The sequence below is a fragment of the Pecten maximus genome, chromosome 1 (assembly GCF_902652985.1).
Source record: "Pecten maximus chromosome 1, xPecMax1.1, whole genome shotgun sequence".
NCBI classification, from domain to species: Eukaryota; Metazoa; Mollusca; class Bivalvia; order Pectinida; family Pectinidae; genus Pecten; species Pecten maximus.
The window spans coordinates 40,632,843-40,649,703 of record NC_047015.1 but is presented as its reverse complement, the minus strand read 5'-3'; the positions used below and the strand labels follow the sequence as shown (position 1 = coordinate 40,649,703).

The 16,861-nt window shown below is 35.3% G+C and overlaps 1 protein-coding gene across 7 annotated transcripts in view; it reads right to left on the bottom strand.

Moving 5' to 3' along the window:
• Positions 1-2,426: 2,426 nt before the first annotated feature.
• Positions 2,427-16,861, bottom strand: part of LOC117333759 (ras-GEF domain-containing family member 1B-like) — a 100,994-nt gene continuing 86,559 nt past the window's right edge. For all 7 annotated transcript variants that reach the window (XM_033893184.1, XM_033893199.1, XM_033893205.1 and 4 more), the window contains 15 exons: positions 16,269-16,358; positions 12,188-12,265; positions 11,815-11,903; positions 11,017-11,158; positions 9,623-9,709; positions 9,154-9,288; positions 8,783-8,878; positions 8,333-8,435; positions 8,149-8,189; positions 7,786-7,824; positions 7,524-7,619; positions 7,133-7,200; positions 6,760-6,911; positions 5,662-5,734; positions 2,427-5,214 (listed from right to left, as the gene is read on the bottom strand). In XM_033893184.1, coding sequence (XP_033749075.1) covers positions 5,196-5,214; positions 5,662-5,734; positions 6,760-6,911; positions 7,133-7,200; positions 7,524-7,619; positions 7,786-7,824; positions 8,149-8,189; positions 8,333-8,435; positions 8,783-8,878; positions 9,154-9,288; positions 9,623-9,709; positions 11,017-11,158; positions 11,815-11,903; positions 12,188-12,265; positions 16,269-16,358 — 1,308 coding nt within the window. In that variant the 3' untranslated portion in view covers positions 2,427-5,195. The remainder of the gene's footprint in view (positions 5,215-5,661; positions 5,735-6,759; positions 6,912-7,132; positions 7,201-7,523; positions 7,620-7,785; positions 7,825-8,148; positions 8,190-8,332; positions 8,436-8,782; positions 8,879-9,153; positions 9,289-9,622; positions 9,710-11,016; positions 11,159-11,814; positions 11,904-12,187; positions 12,266-16,268; positions 16,359-16,861) is intronic.

Sequence of the window (16,861 nt, the reverse complement as noted above, 5' to 3'; positions counted from 1 at the left end):
AGGTCTGGGCCGTCAATAACACACCAATCAGATCTGGGCAGCCAATAACCTACCAACCAGGTCTGGGCCACCAATAACCTATCAACCAGGTCTGGGCCACCAATAACCTACCAACCACGTCTGGACCGTCAATAACCAATAACCCAGGTCTGGACTGTCAATAACCTACTAATCAGATCTGGGCCGTCAATAACCTACAACCAGAGATCTAGGCCGTTAATAACACATCAATCATACCTGGGCCACCAATAACACACCAATCATACCTGGGCCACCAATAACCTACCAATCATACCTGGGCCACCAATGACCTACCAATCATACCTGGGCCACCAATAACCTACCAATCATACCTGGGCCGTCAATGAACTACCAATCATACCTGGGCCGTCAATAACACACCAATCATATCCGGGGCAACCAATGACCTACCAATCATACCTGGGCCACCGATGACCTACCAATCATACCTGGGCCACCAATAACCTACCAATCATACCTGGGCCACCAATGACCTACCAATCATACCTGGGCCGTCAATAACCTACCAATCAGATCTGGGCCACCAATAACCTACCAACCACGTCTGGACCGTCAATAACACACCAATCAGATCTGGGCCACCAATAACCTATCAACCAGGTCTGGGCCACCAATAACCTACCAACCACGTCTGGACCGTCAATAACCTACCAATCATACCTGGGCCACCAATAACCTACCAATCATACCTGGACCACCAATAACCTACCAACGAGGTATGGGCCGTCAATAACACACCAATCATACCTGGACCACCAATAACCTACCAACCAAATCTGGGCCGTCAATAACCTATCAACCAGGTCTGGACTGTCAATAACCTACCAACCAGGTCTGGGCCGTCAATAACACACCAATCATACCTGGACCACCAATAACCTACAACCAGGTATGGGCCACCAATAACCTACAACCAGGTCTGGGCCGTCAATAACACACTAATCATACCTGAGTCACCAATAACCTACCAACCAGGTCTGGGCCGTCAATAACCTACCAATCACACCTGGGCCACCAATAACCTACCAACCGGGTCTGAGCTGTCAATAACCTACCAACCAGGTCAGGGCCACCAATAACCTACCAACCGGGTCTGGACTGTCAGTAACCTACCAATCATACCTGGGCCACCAATAACCTACAACCAGGTCTGGGCCACCAATAACCTACCAATCATACCCGGGCCACCAATGACCTACCAACCAGGTCTGGGCCGTCAATAACACACCAATCATACCTGGGCCGTCAATAACACACCAATCATACCTGGGCCACCAATAACCTACCAACCAGGTCTGGGCCGACAATAACCTACAACAAGGTCTGGGCGTCAATAACACATCAATCATACCTTGGCCACCAATAACCTACAAATCATACCTGGGTCACCAATGACCTACTAACCAGGTCTGGGCCGTCAATAACACATCAATCATACCTTGGCCACCAATAACCTACAAATCATACCTGGGTCACCAATGACCTACCAATCATACCTGGGCTGTCAATAACCTACCAACCATACCTGGGCCACCAATAACACATCAATTATACCTGAGCCACCAATGACCCACTAACCAGGTCTGGGCCCTCAATCAATCAGATAAGGGAGATCAATGACACCAATAGTAAGTCTGGGTCGTCAATGACCCAACCAAACCATTCTGGATTGCCATTGGTACTGGATTCAGGTCTGAAATGTCAATGACCCCACTAGTCAGATCTGGACCGGAAGTGACCCAACTTTCTTGTTTATGCAGCCAATGACCTGGATCAGGTCGTCAATGAAGTCTGGGCCGTCAACGACACTACAATCACTGTCAATGGCCAACCAATCGGGTCTGGACTGTCAATAATCAATCAAATAGGTCTGATAATTTTAATTGCCCACTTATCAGGTCTGGACTGTTAATTACCCACCAATCTGAACTGGACCGTCACTACCCCACCATTCAGCCCCAGGCTGTCAAAGGCCCACAAATCGGGCCTTAGTCGTCAATGACCCCAGTAATGATCCCACCTATCAGGTGTGGGTGTCAATGACCGACCAGTCATGTCCGAGAGGTACAGAGAAACGAGAAACTAGGGGGATGAAGGAGACCCTATAATGGTATTCACATCCTACATCCCTGTGTCAGCTGTTTTATGCTGCCTCCATTTCCTCGTTATGCACCATAACTCCCAAGAGCTGGGTCCACTGGCACCCCTTACCCCTACCTGACCAAATCACAGGGACTTGGCACAATTTATTTCAAATTCCTTTAAAGTTTTATATCCCATTCCCATTCAGAACCTACGTGACATCTCGATGTAACCCACATATTGACTCCATAAGACTATGCCCTTCATTGCAAACATATAACAAACAAAAAAATAAATTCAAATAGTTTTCATGTTTTATTCATTGAGAGATTCAACATGTCTAAAATTATGAATACGTTGATATCTATACATCAATAAATTCATATTTTTACAGTGTTGTTTTAACAAAGGGTAACAAGAACTTGACACAATTTTCAATGTGAAATTTATAACGTATTTAATATTAACTTAAATGATTCTTTAACAATAAGCATGGTCATTTATCTTACAAGTTGATTTTAAATGAGGATGAAAGATGAAGATCTAATGATGATGATATTTGTGAACAAACAGAAGATAAATTAAATGAAGATGAAAATTTGATGATTTAATGCTATAAATAACAACCTCTTGCACAAAGTCACATAGTGTGTACATTACCTAGTACTTCAACATCACAGAATAACACAAAATATTCCCATATTATTTCAAATAATTAATATTCAATTTTTATTTATCAGCAATCTTTTGCAAATATTTTGTGCACTAATTACCATTAAATTTAATAACAGATACTCCATTATCATATTAAAACAAGTCTCACTCCTACTTCTTTTTCCACATTTATCACCAAACGTCCTACCTTTCACTATCCATGTCAATAGGCAAAAACCCTTACTTTCATTTTCAGCGTTTATACTCAAATCTCCTACTTTCATTTTCTATATACTTTATACCAACCCATATACTTTCATTTTCTAGAATGATATACAAACCTATTTAACCAACCCCCTTATTTTCCATCTAGTTATTGCACACATAAGTAACTTTGAACAGATTAAATGGTGATATATACCTGGTAATAACATTAACAAATACAAATGAAAACAAAAATAATCTTACATCACATCCACATGGAAGGACTTATCTGTTGTTTGCCATTTTTAAATTAATAGTTATAAAAAAATTAACTCAATAACAGTTTATTTTCAGCAATAAATTGATATTGTGTAAAATATAAATCTATCTTTAATTGACTACATAGTAGCATGTCGTTAGATGTATCCTCGGATGGACTGGAGTCTCGTACCCTGATCAAACACATAATTTACATGAAGGATATAATTTTCTTAAAATGAAATCATGACGAAGAAGTTCCGAAAGTGGAATAGTTGAAGAATCATAGAGACAAAAAAGTCACTGGTCAGACAGACAACATAGAACTTTGATACAGACTGTATTTCATCCTATCATCCCAGAAATGTATACCATTTGGAATAGTATGTATGAATGGGACATTCCTTATTAAGTTTCAGGGGAGGTAGGATGAATTCTACAAAAGCCCAAATAAATACAAAGTCAGGAGGAAGATAAACTCCTTTCATCGTTCTGGAGCAGAATACATTATTAATTCTCAACAACATCAACCAGATAGCAGGCAATATTATTTGCAGATCTAATAAAATTTAGAAGATTAAGTTTGTGTCTAAATTTCTCCTAAACAATACTACGTATTTACATTATCTACAAATATGTACTAGTTTTCATTTGTTATTAAGCTATAAGTCTGTTATATAACAAAACTAGAAATGTATTTATCTTCTACTGCCAAAGGATTCACTGCAGTTTTTGTAAGATTATGAGATGTTGTTGGAGAACTACACTAAGGGGAGACAATTATACATGACAAGAAAGATTACTTACACCTGGACAACAATAGACAACACAAAAGTTAAAAATGAGAGATCTGGATGATAAATGCATAAGATATGACAATCTTTTCAGCACCAGTTTCATTCTTCTCACACTATCACAATGAGTATTGTATCATTTATCTGTTCTATATAAATTATATATACTGGTGTACAATTTTGTCTTTTACAATTTTCATCATCAAAAAAAAGAAATTCATTAAATGAACCTTGTTTTGAGATTTTTAAGTTATGTTTATAATTTCAAAATTATTATTAATCTTTTATATCTTAAAAATATATGAGCAATTATTAGATCCGTTCCACATTAAAATTATTTGTTATTATTTGAACATTTTGGGCTGGTAGCTACATTTCAGAACAAAACCAAATACTTTCATATATTAATCATTTGCTCTTAAATTAGATTAAAAAAAATGTATAATACAATGCATTTTAGGATTCCATTTCAAAATCAATTTTTAAATATTAAGGACTGGGGAGACCTAACTTAACTGACACCTGACTTAAACAACTTTGTATCACATCTGAAATATTTGTATGCCCCAAAATATCACTTTTGGCTGTCTAACCCCAATTAACCTTATCAAATGACTAAATTATCAACCCTTACCCTAATTGGAAGTGCCAGGTGCCAATGAATATGTTTTCTAAGCTTTAATAATGAAATATAAATATACTCTGCATATTTTTCTATCTCTCTGTGTGCCCACCATACATATAAATATAACGATTCTCTCACACACACATACTCCACATGGTATACTGGCTACGTCCATCCTCCTGATCTGTGACCAGTAATATCAGTCTGTTCCGGGATATAAATACATGATAAGTAGCACTTTAGGTTTTCCTGGAACGATTTCTGAGACACAGGATCAAGTCCGGATGACCAGGATGCCAAACATCCTGGATACCACACTCTGGAATGTCCATTCATATCTTGACCAGCAAGATAAGTTATCTCACAGAGACTTATAACAAATGAGTTTACTGAACACAACTCTGGATTGCAGTACACTCCCTCCCGAAGTCGAAAGACTGATATTTGTAATTTTTTGTGTCCTTTCACATTTCACAACTGTCTTTTGTTCATTTCCTACGCTTGGATTTCCTGTGTAAGACAGGGTTCTGGACTAGTCATAATCCAACCTGTGCTCTGAAAAGACAAAACAGATGACATATTAAATTATATTTAATAATTTTGCAGTGAACATGTGTTTTATGATGTATATATATAAAACACTAATTAAATCTGTAATACGCCAAGGAAAGGGGGCTAACAAGTAAATTTGCTTTCAAAATCAGAGGTGGGCTGTTTGCTAGACAAGGAAGTAGCATTTATTAGCCATTGTATTAGAAATAGAAAGTCTATCACAGTGGACCAGACAGGGACTTATTGTCAGATCATTTTTCAGTAATCATCAACTTAAATATAAACCTATTGATGAATCAAATATTCATTGTAAAAATATCATTATTTCAAATATTTGGTAATTTGAGGAAAATGCAACAGGATTTTATATGAACAACTTACAAAAAGACCAAAAATAAAGTTAAAATTAATAAAGGAGAAATGTATTTATTATCATCAAAAGATACATACTTAAGCTTTTTGTGGCGTTCCTTGTCAAAGCTGGTTTCTGGGGCTTCACATTCATAAGATGCCAGGGAGAGAGCTGTAAGGTCAGAGAATTATATTAAAATACAACACACAAAACAGACGATACAAATCAGGTTAGTCCTATAACCATCGACAGTCTAGAATTTGCTTTTTTTTGGCCTTACAACACCAAATAAACAAACTTGCATTGCAACAGATATGACGAGACCATGAATGCACTGGTTCTCCCTCAGTAACACTATTCTGACAATAGCCTAACAATCAGTAACACTATTCTGACAATAGCCTGACAATCAGTAACACTATTCTGACAATAGCCTGACAATCAGTAACACTATTCTGACAATAGCCTAACAATCAGTAACACTATTCTGACAATAGCCTAACAATCAGTAACACTATTCTGACAATGGCCTAACAATCAGTAACACTATTCTGACAATGGCCTAACAATCAGTAACACTATTCTGACAATAGCCTAACAATCGGTAACACTATTCTGACAATAGCCTAACAATCAGTAACACTATTCTGACGATAGCCTAACAATCAGTAACACTATTCTGACAATAGCCTAACAATCAGTAACACTATTCTGACAATAGCCTAACAATCAGTAACACTATTCTGACAATAGCCTAACAATCAGAAACACTATTCTGACAATAGCCTAACAATCAGTAACACTATTCTGACAATAGCCTAACAATCAGTAACACTATTCTGACAATAGCCTAACAATCCGTAACACTATTCTGACAATAGCCTAACAATCGGTAACACTATTCTGACAATAGCCTGACAATCCTTCTTCTATTTTCAAAACAATATTGTGTTACTTTAAACAATAATCCATAATACTTTCAACAATTTAGGTGTAAACTGCAAACATCTGAGAGGATGACCAATTTGATTTCAAATCAGATTAATAAAAGCTATAGACTGCCATTTTTGAGAAGAGGATGGATAAGTCAAGAAATGGTTAACAAGTATCTGAATACAAACATCTTTTGACCAGATTTTGAATACCTTAAAAAAATTATTGATCACATCTAATATAAACTGATAAACAAAACTTACTTGATTCAGAGAAAACTGTCGTGGTGAGAATGTAGCTGAGGACATCGCCTGATCTCTGGAATGGACACTCGACCTGTTGCCAGCTGATAAAGTCGGAGATATGCTTTGCCAGCTGCCAAAACTTCTCAAAGTTGATGTTCCCATTGGCTAACCTTTAAAACAAAATAAACTATATTTACAAACCATAATCAAACATCAAAAATCATCAAAATCTGGAGGAAGACATCTACCGAAAGAAGAAATATTTACAGATATCTATACAGCTATTAACTTTTTCAATATAAGGCACAGAATATTATAGTCCAATTCAAATGAGGGTTGTCTCCCCTGGACTGAATTACGTCGATATATAAAAATATTCAAGTCTACTTACTTGCTATTGCATCCCTCATTGAGGAAATATATGTCTTTGACAAACAGACTGAAGAAAGGAATGACAATCTAAAAAAAGACAATAATACATTGTAAACAATTTATAATGTACATTACACAGATCAATATTTTCATTTTCAACAAATGATATAACAATTTTAAGACCATTCACGGTTTCTCATAGATCTTGAAAAATTTCAATTAACTAATAAATAAAACATAAGACAAAAGCAATTAGAATAAATTATATTATGTTATATTATATTATTATCATATTAGGAATATAATGTTAAATATATTCCAAATACATCGTATTTCAATAACCTAACATTTCAATTGAAGATAGAGAACAATGGTTAAATTCTTCCAATGAGAAAAGAACAATCAAATACCTTTTCTCTATCAGTGGCAGCACTATCCGATCTCCACATCGCAGCCTTCAAACACGACCTATAACTACCAAAGTTGTTGGAAGGGTCCATTTGGTGCTGTAGGTAGAAAATCAGAACAATATAATCAGCTGACTAACAAAATGTTTGTTTCCATGCTGAGAAACCAAGGAATTTAATTGTGTTTAATTATATCAACAAAATCTAATCAAAGGTTTTTCACTTTCAATATTATCTGACACGGATGATATAAAATATAACTTACCTCTAAGATGTCAAACTTTGACGTGTTCACCTTTGCCCACTGTAGGAGAAAAAAAAAACAGATGATTAAATTGATCATTAGAAATCAGGAAAATTACTGAAACGATTTTCTGATGCAGATTAAATACAAAGTACGTTAAACCACATACTGAAAATTATGTCATCATTGTTTAAATGTTCCTAAAATGTTTTAATACATGTACAATGTATTTTGAATAAAAATCAGTTTCAAATAATCTCGAGAATAGCCTTTATTTCATTTTTCTAAAAATCATGAAAATAACAAAAGCAAAATTTGATGATTTATAATACATGTAGTTATCCTAATGTGTAATATTTACACAATTAGTGAAGGATAACTTACCGTTTTCTTTAACCGTGCGACAGGACTCATGTTCATACCAGCTGTAACGATAAAATATAGTTTAATTAAAAGTTACAAAATAACCAATTGGGTCCTGTCTAAAATAAAACAAACTATTTTTTTGATCTTAAAATATCTTGATATGATATCAGCAATAAAGTTTATAGTTTATTTAAATACTTACCAATAATAGCCATTAATGAGTTAAAGTTGCCAATGTTGATACACTCTTTAGCGACATCTGTGAAATATTCTATCATTTTCACTCGGTTCTTCTTTTTTAAATGCTGAAAAAAGAAAGATTTTAGGTTTATAGTGGAGTTATTAACACATTCGATTTTTATTGAATAAGGTCTGTTTTCAAAATGTTATGAGTTAGCTCCCTTTACTTAATATCTCGCTACATCTAAGACTGAAGATTCAAAAGAGATTCAAACAATGTAGGAAATAAAATACAGATACATAGTGTATTTGATTCTTTTTCTGTGGACAAGAGGTCATTGATGTGTTGACCATTAGGTGGTCATCATCAGGATGTCAGGAGGTCCTAGTTGACCACTAGGTGGTCATCGTCAGGATGTCAGGAAGTGCTATTGAACACTCACTATATTAGTATACTCATTTTTATACTTACTGAGCAAATTTCTGTAGCTACAAAGTAACTGAGCCTGTTAAACCACTGGACATAGGCTTCTAAATTGGACGTTTTCTTCACATCTCTGTACGTCGTCTGTGTAAAGAGAAAACAATCCAGTTATGGGTTGTGACTTCACAGTCAAGGATAGAACATGATGTCTCCATCTTTTTGTTAGAGTTGAAATACTTTAATAGTTTTTAAGATATTGCACACTATGTAATTTATACATACGTTTTCCATATTAAGGTGGTAGAATTTTCATGTTTGATTAATTCATTATGAATGGAGAGATCGAATAATGTCAATTGATTTTTATCAATATTTAATGATAGGGACCACTTTAATGCATCTAGTCAGCTAGTAATTACCTCAGCACTATGAGATTCTTTGGAAAATGCTTGAACAAATTCTTCTGGTCCGATGTACCGTAACCGCTCCAATTCTATGTGTGTGAGTTGTTGAGCAAATTCTAAAGGATTACCACATACCTCTGTTATGTCCGTCTGTAAAATACAAAACAAATCTTTCTACTATCTTCTGCCCTGGTCTATAAGACATTTTCTTGGTTTTAATATAAGTTCCAATAGTTTATTAAAAACTTCACATACATTTGTATCTCTTTTCTTAAAGATATTTTATTGGATAGAATTTCAAAAAAGTCATCTGATGATAATTTCCTGAATATTTGTGTTAATAGGGAAAAATCATCATTGAAGAGCTTAATAGATATCTTGAAAGACAATTATTTTTCTTGCATTCAAAAACCAGCTATGGTTAACCTGTTAAACTGCACCAAACATTTACTAGATGACCAGGAAACAGATAGGTTTTAATTACCGTGGGCACCTCCTGTGATTTGGATTTTTCTAGAGCTTGATCACTCCATTTGGACAATTCTTCCTCATACTTCTGTAAGCCTGCCAACTGTAAATAGAGAGTGGAGTCTAAGATTTATTGTCTACCGGAGAGGTTACAGCACCATCTGCTGAGAAGTTAAAACTGCTAATGGAGAATTGTTTAGTTTAACAGCCAGCTTTCTGTGGCTACATCTGCTGGTATGGGAAGTGGTGCCTGGAAACATGTACAGCTAGTAACACACGGGCGCCTACACAGATACATAATCTTAGGCAGGATCCATTAAATGATTGGCATTTTAATTATGAAACTAGATTTCTTAGCACCGATTCACTCTACAACGGAGCAGTTATTACGAAAGTTTAGAGAGTACAGAGGCAGGACGAGAAATCTATATAAAAACTCAACTTTCTGACCCAATGATTGTGTCAAATTCCTAAAAAATATACATGTATACGCAGTCTAAAAATAGCTTACAACATCATGAAATTTTTTAAGACCTTCTGATTACGTTTGAGTTAAGGCTCAAATTTCCAAGTCACTCCCTCCTATCTAGAATGTTTTCCTCTCCTCCCCAAACCCTTTTATCTGAATCTTTTATTCTCTCCATGTAGCCACATGACTAGAATTTTTGGTAACTCCTTTTTTACAAAAGATTAATGTATCTTTATTTCAGAGTATAGATAATAGCTGCAAAATGTTTATCTCAGACCCATCATACAAGCTTTTCATGATCAACTATGACAGTTCTGTCACCCAAGACTGTCCATACCCATTGGATCTCCCTTATCTGACAGCCACCCCCACGATTTCTTGCCTCCCATGACCTTTCTGACCCTTTATCCTGGACCACTCCCCCTTACAAACATTGCTCCTACGTTCCTCTAATTAGCCTTCACCATTTAAAGTGACTTGGACCTTGCTTTGCCAGACTTTAAATTATACACCTTATTTTTATCTTTAAAACTATATAGCTCAAAGAAAATCCCATCAAATTGGGTTGTCTAAAAAACATTTTGAAAATCACATCTGTGATTTTCAGGAAGTTCCCATTTTGAACACTATCAGTTGTCAAAAAAAAAGAACAATGATGAAATTATCAGCCTTATAAACCACATGGCTGGTGTGAGGTAGATACTGGCCAGCCTTATCAGAAGTCATGACATATCCCTATTAACCTCAGATAGCCACAATTATATAGTGTTATAAATCCAGGGTGGTGACCATCCTAATCACTAAGGTCAAGGTCAAAGGTCATTCTCAATCACCAAGGTCAACATCAGACACAATCTGATATTGAGGTGTTGAAACTAATTACAAGGTCATTGTTAAGGATTAACTGAAACATATCGGAGGTGGCAAAATCGTATACCTACCCTGTTCATTAGGTTGTGTTTGATGTTTGTGACATCGGTACGTAATTCGGGATAAATAGCTACAATTCGTTGTGTGATTTCTTTCAGTTGGTTCATCATCCTATCATCTCGGAAATCGTAAGGAAACATTTCGGCCCACTCACTGTTCAAAGAAACGTAGAGAATGTAAACTATTTGTGCCAATTGCATTACACCTGTATCTGAATGTACAGTGAGGAATCATTTAGATCTCAAACAGGAATACCAGACCCACGCTTTAGTGGAGTCTGGCAGGAGTTCAGTCATCTCTAACATCTATCAGCAAAACGATTGCCTTACAGTGAACAAACGGTGGAGATCATTAAAGCGTTACCTCTACCTGCCAAATGTAACTTAATCAACAGGTGAATTCCAAAGTTATAGCTGAGTGTACTTTGATGGCAATTACTGGTGTTTATGTTGCCTGCTATCCTCGTTCACTAACGAGCGTTCCTCCAAAATATACCAGGAAACTGTTTTTACCAATCTGAATCCCTGACATTTCGGTATTTTTTCCTCTCTAGAAATTCCGACAACAAAATACCTGTGTGTGCCATCATTTTGGTATGTACATATTCTTACTGCGGAGAATGGAATGACAAAGCTTTGTTTTCTTCACAATCTTAGTGCCAAAATAATTCCTCTTAACATGTCTCCAACACTAAATATCTCGTTTGTAAACAACACTAATGCTCTGAAATGTTAATCTTTGACATTTTCTCAGCGAGTGACCTATGGGGAGTTAATTAGGCCCTTCCTTCATCTCCTTGTAGAAATTACCTTAATAACTGGACGATGTTGGGACCAAACTTTCCTAAGTGTTCCCTGTTAGTGTTTGCCTCAGAGAGGTTTTGTTGAAGGCTGCATACCTGTAAGATTAGAAAATTCTTGTTACAACATGCTTCAGGAATTACCTCACAATTTTACTTATCAAATCTATAAAACAAAAAAGGATCTATAAAATAAATGCAAAAATAAAGGTCAAAGTTGTTGTATTCAGAAATATTTAAGACATTAATTCTTGATATTACATTAACACTTTTATAGATTTTAAGTTGTTTATTCTGCAGAAATTCCAGTAAAATATGTTTTTGCTATCAGCAGAATTTATGGCTCTGTGATAAGAGAAGGAAAAGATATATAAGCTTTTTACCTGACAGACTTCGCCTAGCAGGCTGTGTGGACGAATGTAGAGCCGGGAACTCAACAGGAAGGCAAAAACATAGGTTCTCTGGAAAAAAAAACAAAAACAGAACTGTACAGAACAGTGGGATACCAGAATGTCAAGTCAAACTGGCATGGAACATCATTAACACTTCAGCCTCCACCCTAAATGATTCTTCTTTTTTAAATTAAATGTTTGAAAAATTATGACAAATTCTCTGAATACAGAGCTTCCCTGTTAAATGATAATTAAGTTGCACGATGTTTCCTCCAGAGTTGAACTCTGTTTGCCATCAGGATGACAAAAATATTGGCAAGTAGAATATGGTTCTAATTCAGGGAAATAGGTAAATGACTTCTCTACAGGGTACACAAATACATAATCTCCAGGGAACTCCTCAGGAACCCAATCTCCAGGGGAACTCGTCTCGGGACCCCTGATCAGCCCCTACTCCCCTTCATCACCTACTAAATGGCAGACAACTTCATCATGTGCCATCCTCTTAATACTGAAGACATTTTATATTCCTGATTGCTATGCCCTTCTTGGCACACACGTTACCCTAAGCCATTTAAATGCTGATCTCCTACTCAAAGCATCTCCAATATTCAAGGGTTCCACTCTTATAATACTTAACTGTACAATTACGTCATGATGATCGAGATTGAGGGCTTTTTTCAATTAGCAATTTGGTTGTCCTTTAGACAGAGCCTTCAGTTTTGTCACAACACATGTAATCCATGGGACTGGAACCCTTGGATTTGGTAGGTGTACTAAAATTACTTTACTTTGTAATCAAATGCCCTATGCACATACTTAACCACTAGTAAATGGAACATCAATTTTTGAAGTGTCTTTTAATTTTGGAGTATTTGAAGAGGCCTTATACTGGGTCAGCAGACTATCAGAAAACAGGATTATAGATCAATACAACTTCAAACGCTCAGTAAACTGTTTGTGATAAAGATTAAAATCTATGATGGCACAGACTTGTATCCATGGAAACAATAGCTATCAGGCATGTATTGTTATTTAATCTCAGCATCACTTGGACAAATGCCAACAAATATCTTTACTTTAACTATTTATAGTTTTTTTGGGAATTGTTTTACAAAAACAAACGTAGTAGAATTTAACTGAAAGTCATTATAGTATGGCTTTGTAATAAACTTCTACACAAAAGTTCTAATATTAGTGTTTTTCAATGATATAACTGTTTCAGTCATACCACTGTAAACAATTTGGTATATCTCTGCCAAATAACGACCTTGATGTTTACCTACTTGGTAATTTATAAGAAGAAATAAAGCATGACAAGAAAATCAGAAAAACAACCCAAATCTAAAAAAGATTTCTGACTTCTTGCCAGCAGGGCCTTTAGTTTCTCCTTTCTTAATACTCTGCCACTGTAGGCATCATTATCTAAGTTTGACCAGCTTCACAATAAGCTACATAAATCTTTATCAGATATATATCTTGAAAATTTATAATTGAACTTCAAAAGGCGTATGTGTCTTGGATGTAAAATGGTCACTATAATGTAGGAGTTATATAAATAGCCAATATCCTTAAAACATAATTTAAATGCAAAACATTCCGTGAATGCTTGGTTAAGCTTGTCATGCTCGGTGAGGATTTCCGCGCCAGGTCTTTTGATATAGCTCCAGAAGAGATCTGACATATTGTGTTTGTTTACAAAACATCTAAACATTCTGGTCCAGATTCTGGCTCTGTTTATGCTCATAACCTTGTGAATGGGTCAGTAATAGTTTGTGGAGGAGGAGAAATGACAGGCTGGGGAGTTCCAGTATCACGATCTCCTGATCATTTGGGGATACATTTCGACTAGCTTCAGTATGACTGTACTTGTACTGGTTATTTCACAATCGGTAGAAAGTTTGGGTCACCACTTTTAATTGATTATGGTTCAATATTATCTTCAATCACATATGATCGTTATTTTAGAAAGAAAATTATAGCCTTTTAATTGCAACTTCTGAAGAAAATACACCCGCTCTGGTTCAAATTTGGTAAAACCTAGAAAATTTAATTTGAGTCATTGATAAACAAAACCTTATTTAACAATAAACCTATGGTATTCAATATCTTTTAAAGAAATTTTGAAATATATGTCTACATTTACAAGATTTATGCTGGGTACTCCCAGTAGATCCTTAAAACAATTAATTGAGCTACAGATATATATGTCTATTGTAGGTAATGTCACAGTGAACAAAAATAACCACTATCAACCACAACACAGGAAACCATTACCAAATTCTAGCATAGGTGCAGCACAATATTGAACTTTGATCATCAAAAGCATGCATCTGTAACCAGTTATATCTTACCCACACAGATAACCATCAAGTCTGTATTATCCTACTACCACATCCCCTTCAATCCCCCAAAAGCAACCAGGTCGAAAATACCTTGATGTGGTTTGGTTCTAAAGCTGTTCTACACTCAGAAGTGTATAATTTTCCCGATAAAAGGCAGTGAGATAGATATCAGATCTCTATTGTTTAGTAATTCTAAAAACATGGTTTCACATACTATATATATATACATACACTACAAAAATAATAATTGTAAGATAAAATTCTTTCAAATGTCTTGTCAGTAAAAAACATACATCAAATGTTAAGATACCTTAATTTTCCCAAGATTTAGAGAGAAATACAGAAAATCTTCTAATGAATTTTAAATTAAAATGGACAGACAATTTAGATGTGAAATGGATATGTTTACACATACACAAGGCCGACTAATTGGTTTAAACGAGCTGTGTAATATAACCAGATTCAATCTGCTGTGTAGTTCTGCTTCGGGTAATTAATTTTGGAGACTTGGTACTTCAGAGAGCAGACACTTGGATACCAAACCTATAGAAACCAGCCCCCTGGTTCATGTCTATTAACTTGACATGTTTAGATATTGCTGATCGTAATTGGCATCATGTGTAAACAATTCAGATAGCCTACCATTACGTAAACTAATCTAGGTTTTGCTCATCTAATATAAATTTGATGTTATGCATGTCAGTTTAAATTTGTAGCATGTCATACATTTTTACATTTGCTGGCAGCAGGCAAGAATGTCTTAAAACCAACAAATTCTTACATAAGCTTGGCCTAAATGTAATCTGCATCCTAATGAATGGCTAATCAGAAATCAACACAAGACACTAATGCATTAGTCTTGGTAATGAAAAATAACAGATGGCCGCTAAGAATGATCAAGAAAGGAATTCTATGGCTCGAGCTCTTCGTAAATAATTCAGAAGTTTTGATAAAATTATCTAACAGATTATTCCCCCTTATATCCGTACCTGTCCACCAGCCCACTACCTTGAAGGAGTTTCCCTACTTTTTACTTCAAATTATTGCATTAAAATTTTAAATAATTTCTAAATAATGTCTTTATCTTGTTTCAAGATGAAAGGCAAATAACAGGTTTTAAAGACATTTTAACTCCCAACCCCCTCGATCCCCCCAACCCCCCCAACCCCCCAACCCCCTCAATCCCCACATCAACACACTTTCCCCTACATTTCACATTTAAATTTAAGTAATTCGTGGGTGTTGTTGTGTACCATAAACTTGACACAAGATCCTGTTATCCCACGACTATAAACTCAATCCATTTTAATAATCGTCAACTCATTTTAACAACATTTTGAACTTCATAAAAACAATACAATGATGAGTTGGACTATAAACAATATGTCACATTAACCATGATTCACCTACCTGGCATTTAATTTTGAATGTTTCAACAAATCATTCTTTACCTTGTGATATAAATGATTGATATGTATATATTATATAAATATAAATTAATTCTGAAAATCAGTAGGAAGATATTTTATCAATTTCTGATTAAACTTATCATTATTAGAATAGATTTTGTTTTCAGAAACTATTCAAAATGAAAAATAAAATAAAGCAAGCAAACTCAAAATTTCTTACAATATTCCAACATTGTATTGATTTTGGTCTTAAAAAAATATTTATTTATCGAAAAACAAAATCATCAAAGACAGTGGACAGTCAGTGTCAATACTTACATCAGGGTGATAACTTGTGGTTGGCACCAGGTGCTGGATTAGAGCCTCAATAGACCCGGCCATCAGATTGCCGTCTCGGAAAATCAAAGCCTACGATAAGAATGAAACAGGTATTTTTAAGTCAGTAAAATCCAAATGTCAATCCATATTCGTGTATCCCAGGTAAACACAACCACAGTCGTCACCACACATCAGATAATGGCATAACATGTCCGTTAACAGCACCTAAATTTAAATAGTGCCTTGTTTTGATTGGCTAAGTGTATTTTGTTACTCACGGAAGTCCCACATTATAAATATAGAGCCTATGTCCTCGTTTATATATATATATATACAGCCAATTAACGACAGGAAACTTAAAATTGGGTAATACACATTTTGTGATGGTATCCCGTTCCCTCCCAAACTCGTTAAAGAAAATAGGAAAAACAATTTAATGAATTGGTTTGCATAAATATATTAAATGTCATGAAAACAAACTCTGACACATGTCAGAAGCAATATTTCAATAGACCTCAATCATGCAAAAACACAATCAATGTTATTTAAATTCTTCAAGAAAAAAGTCACAAACAAGTTAATTTATATTCCAT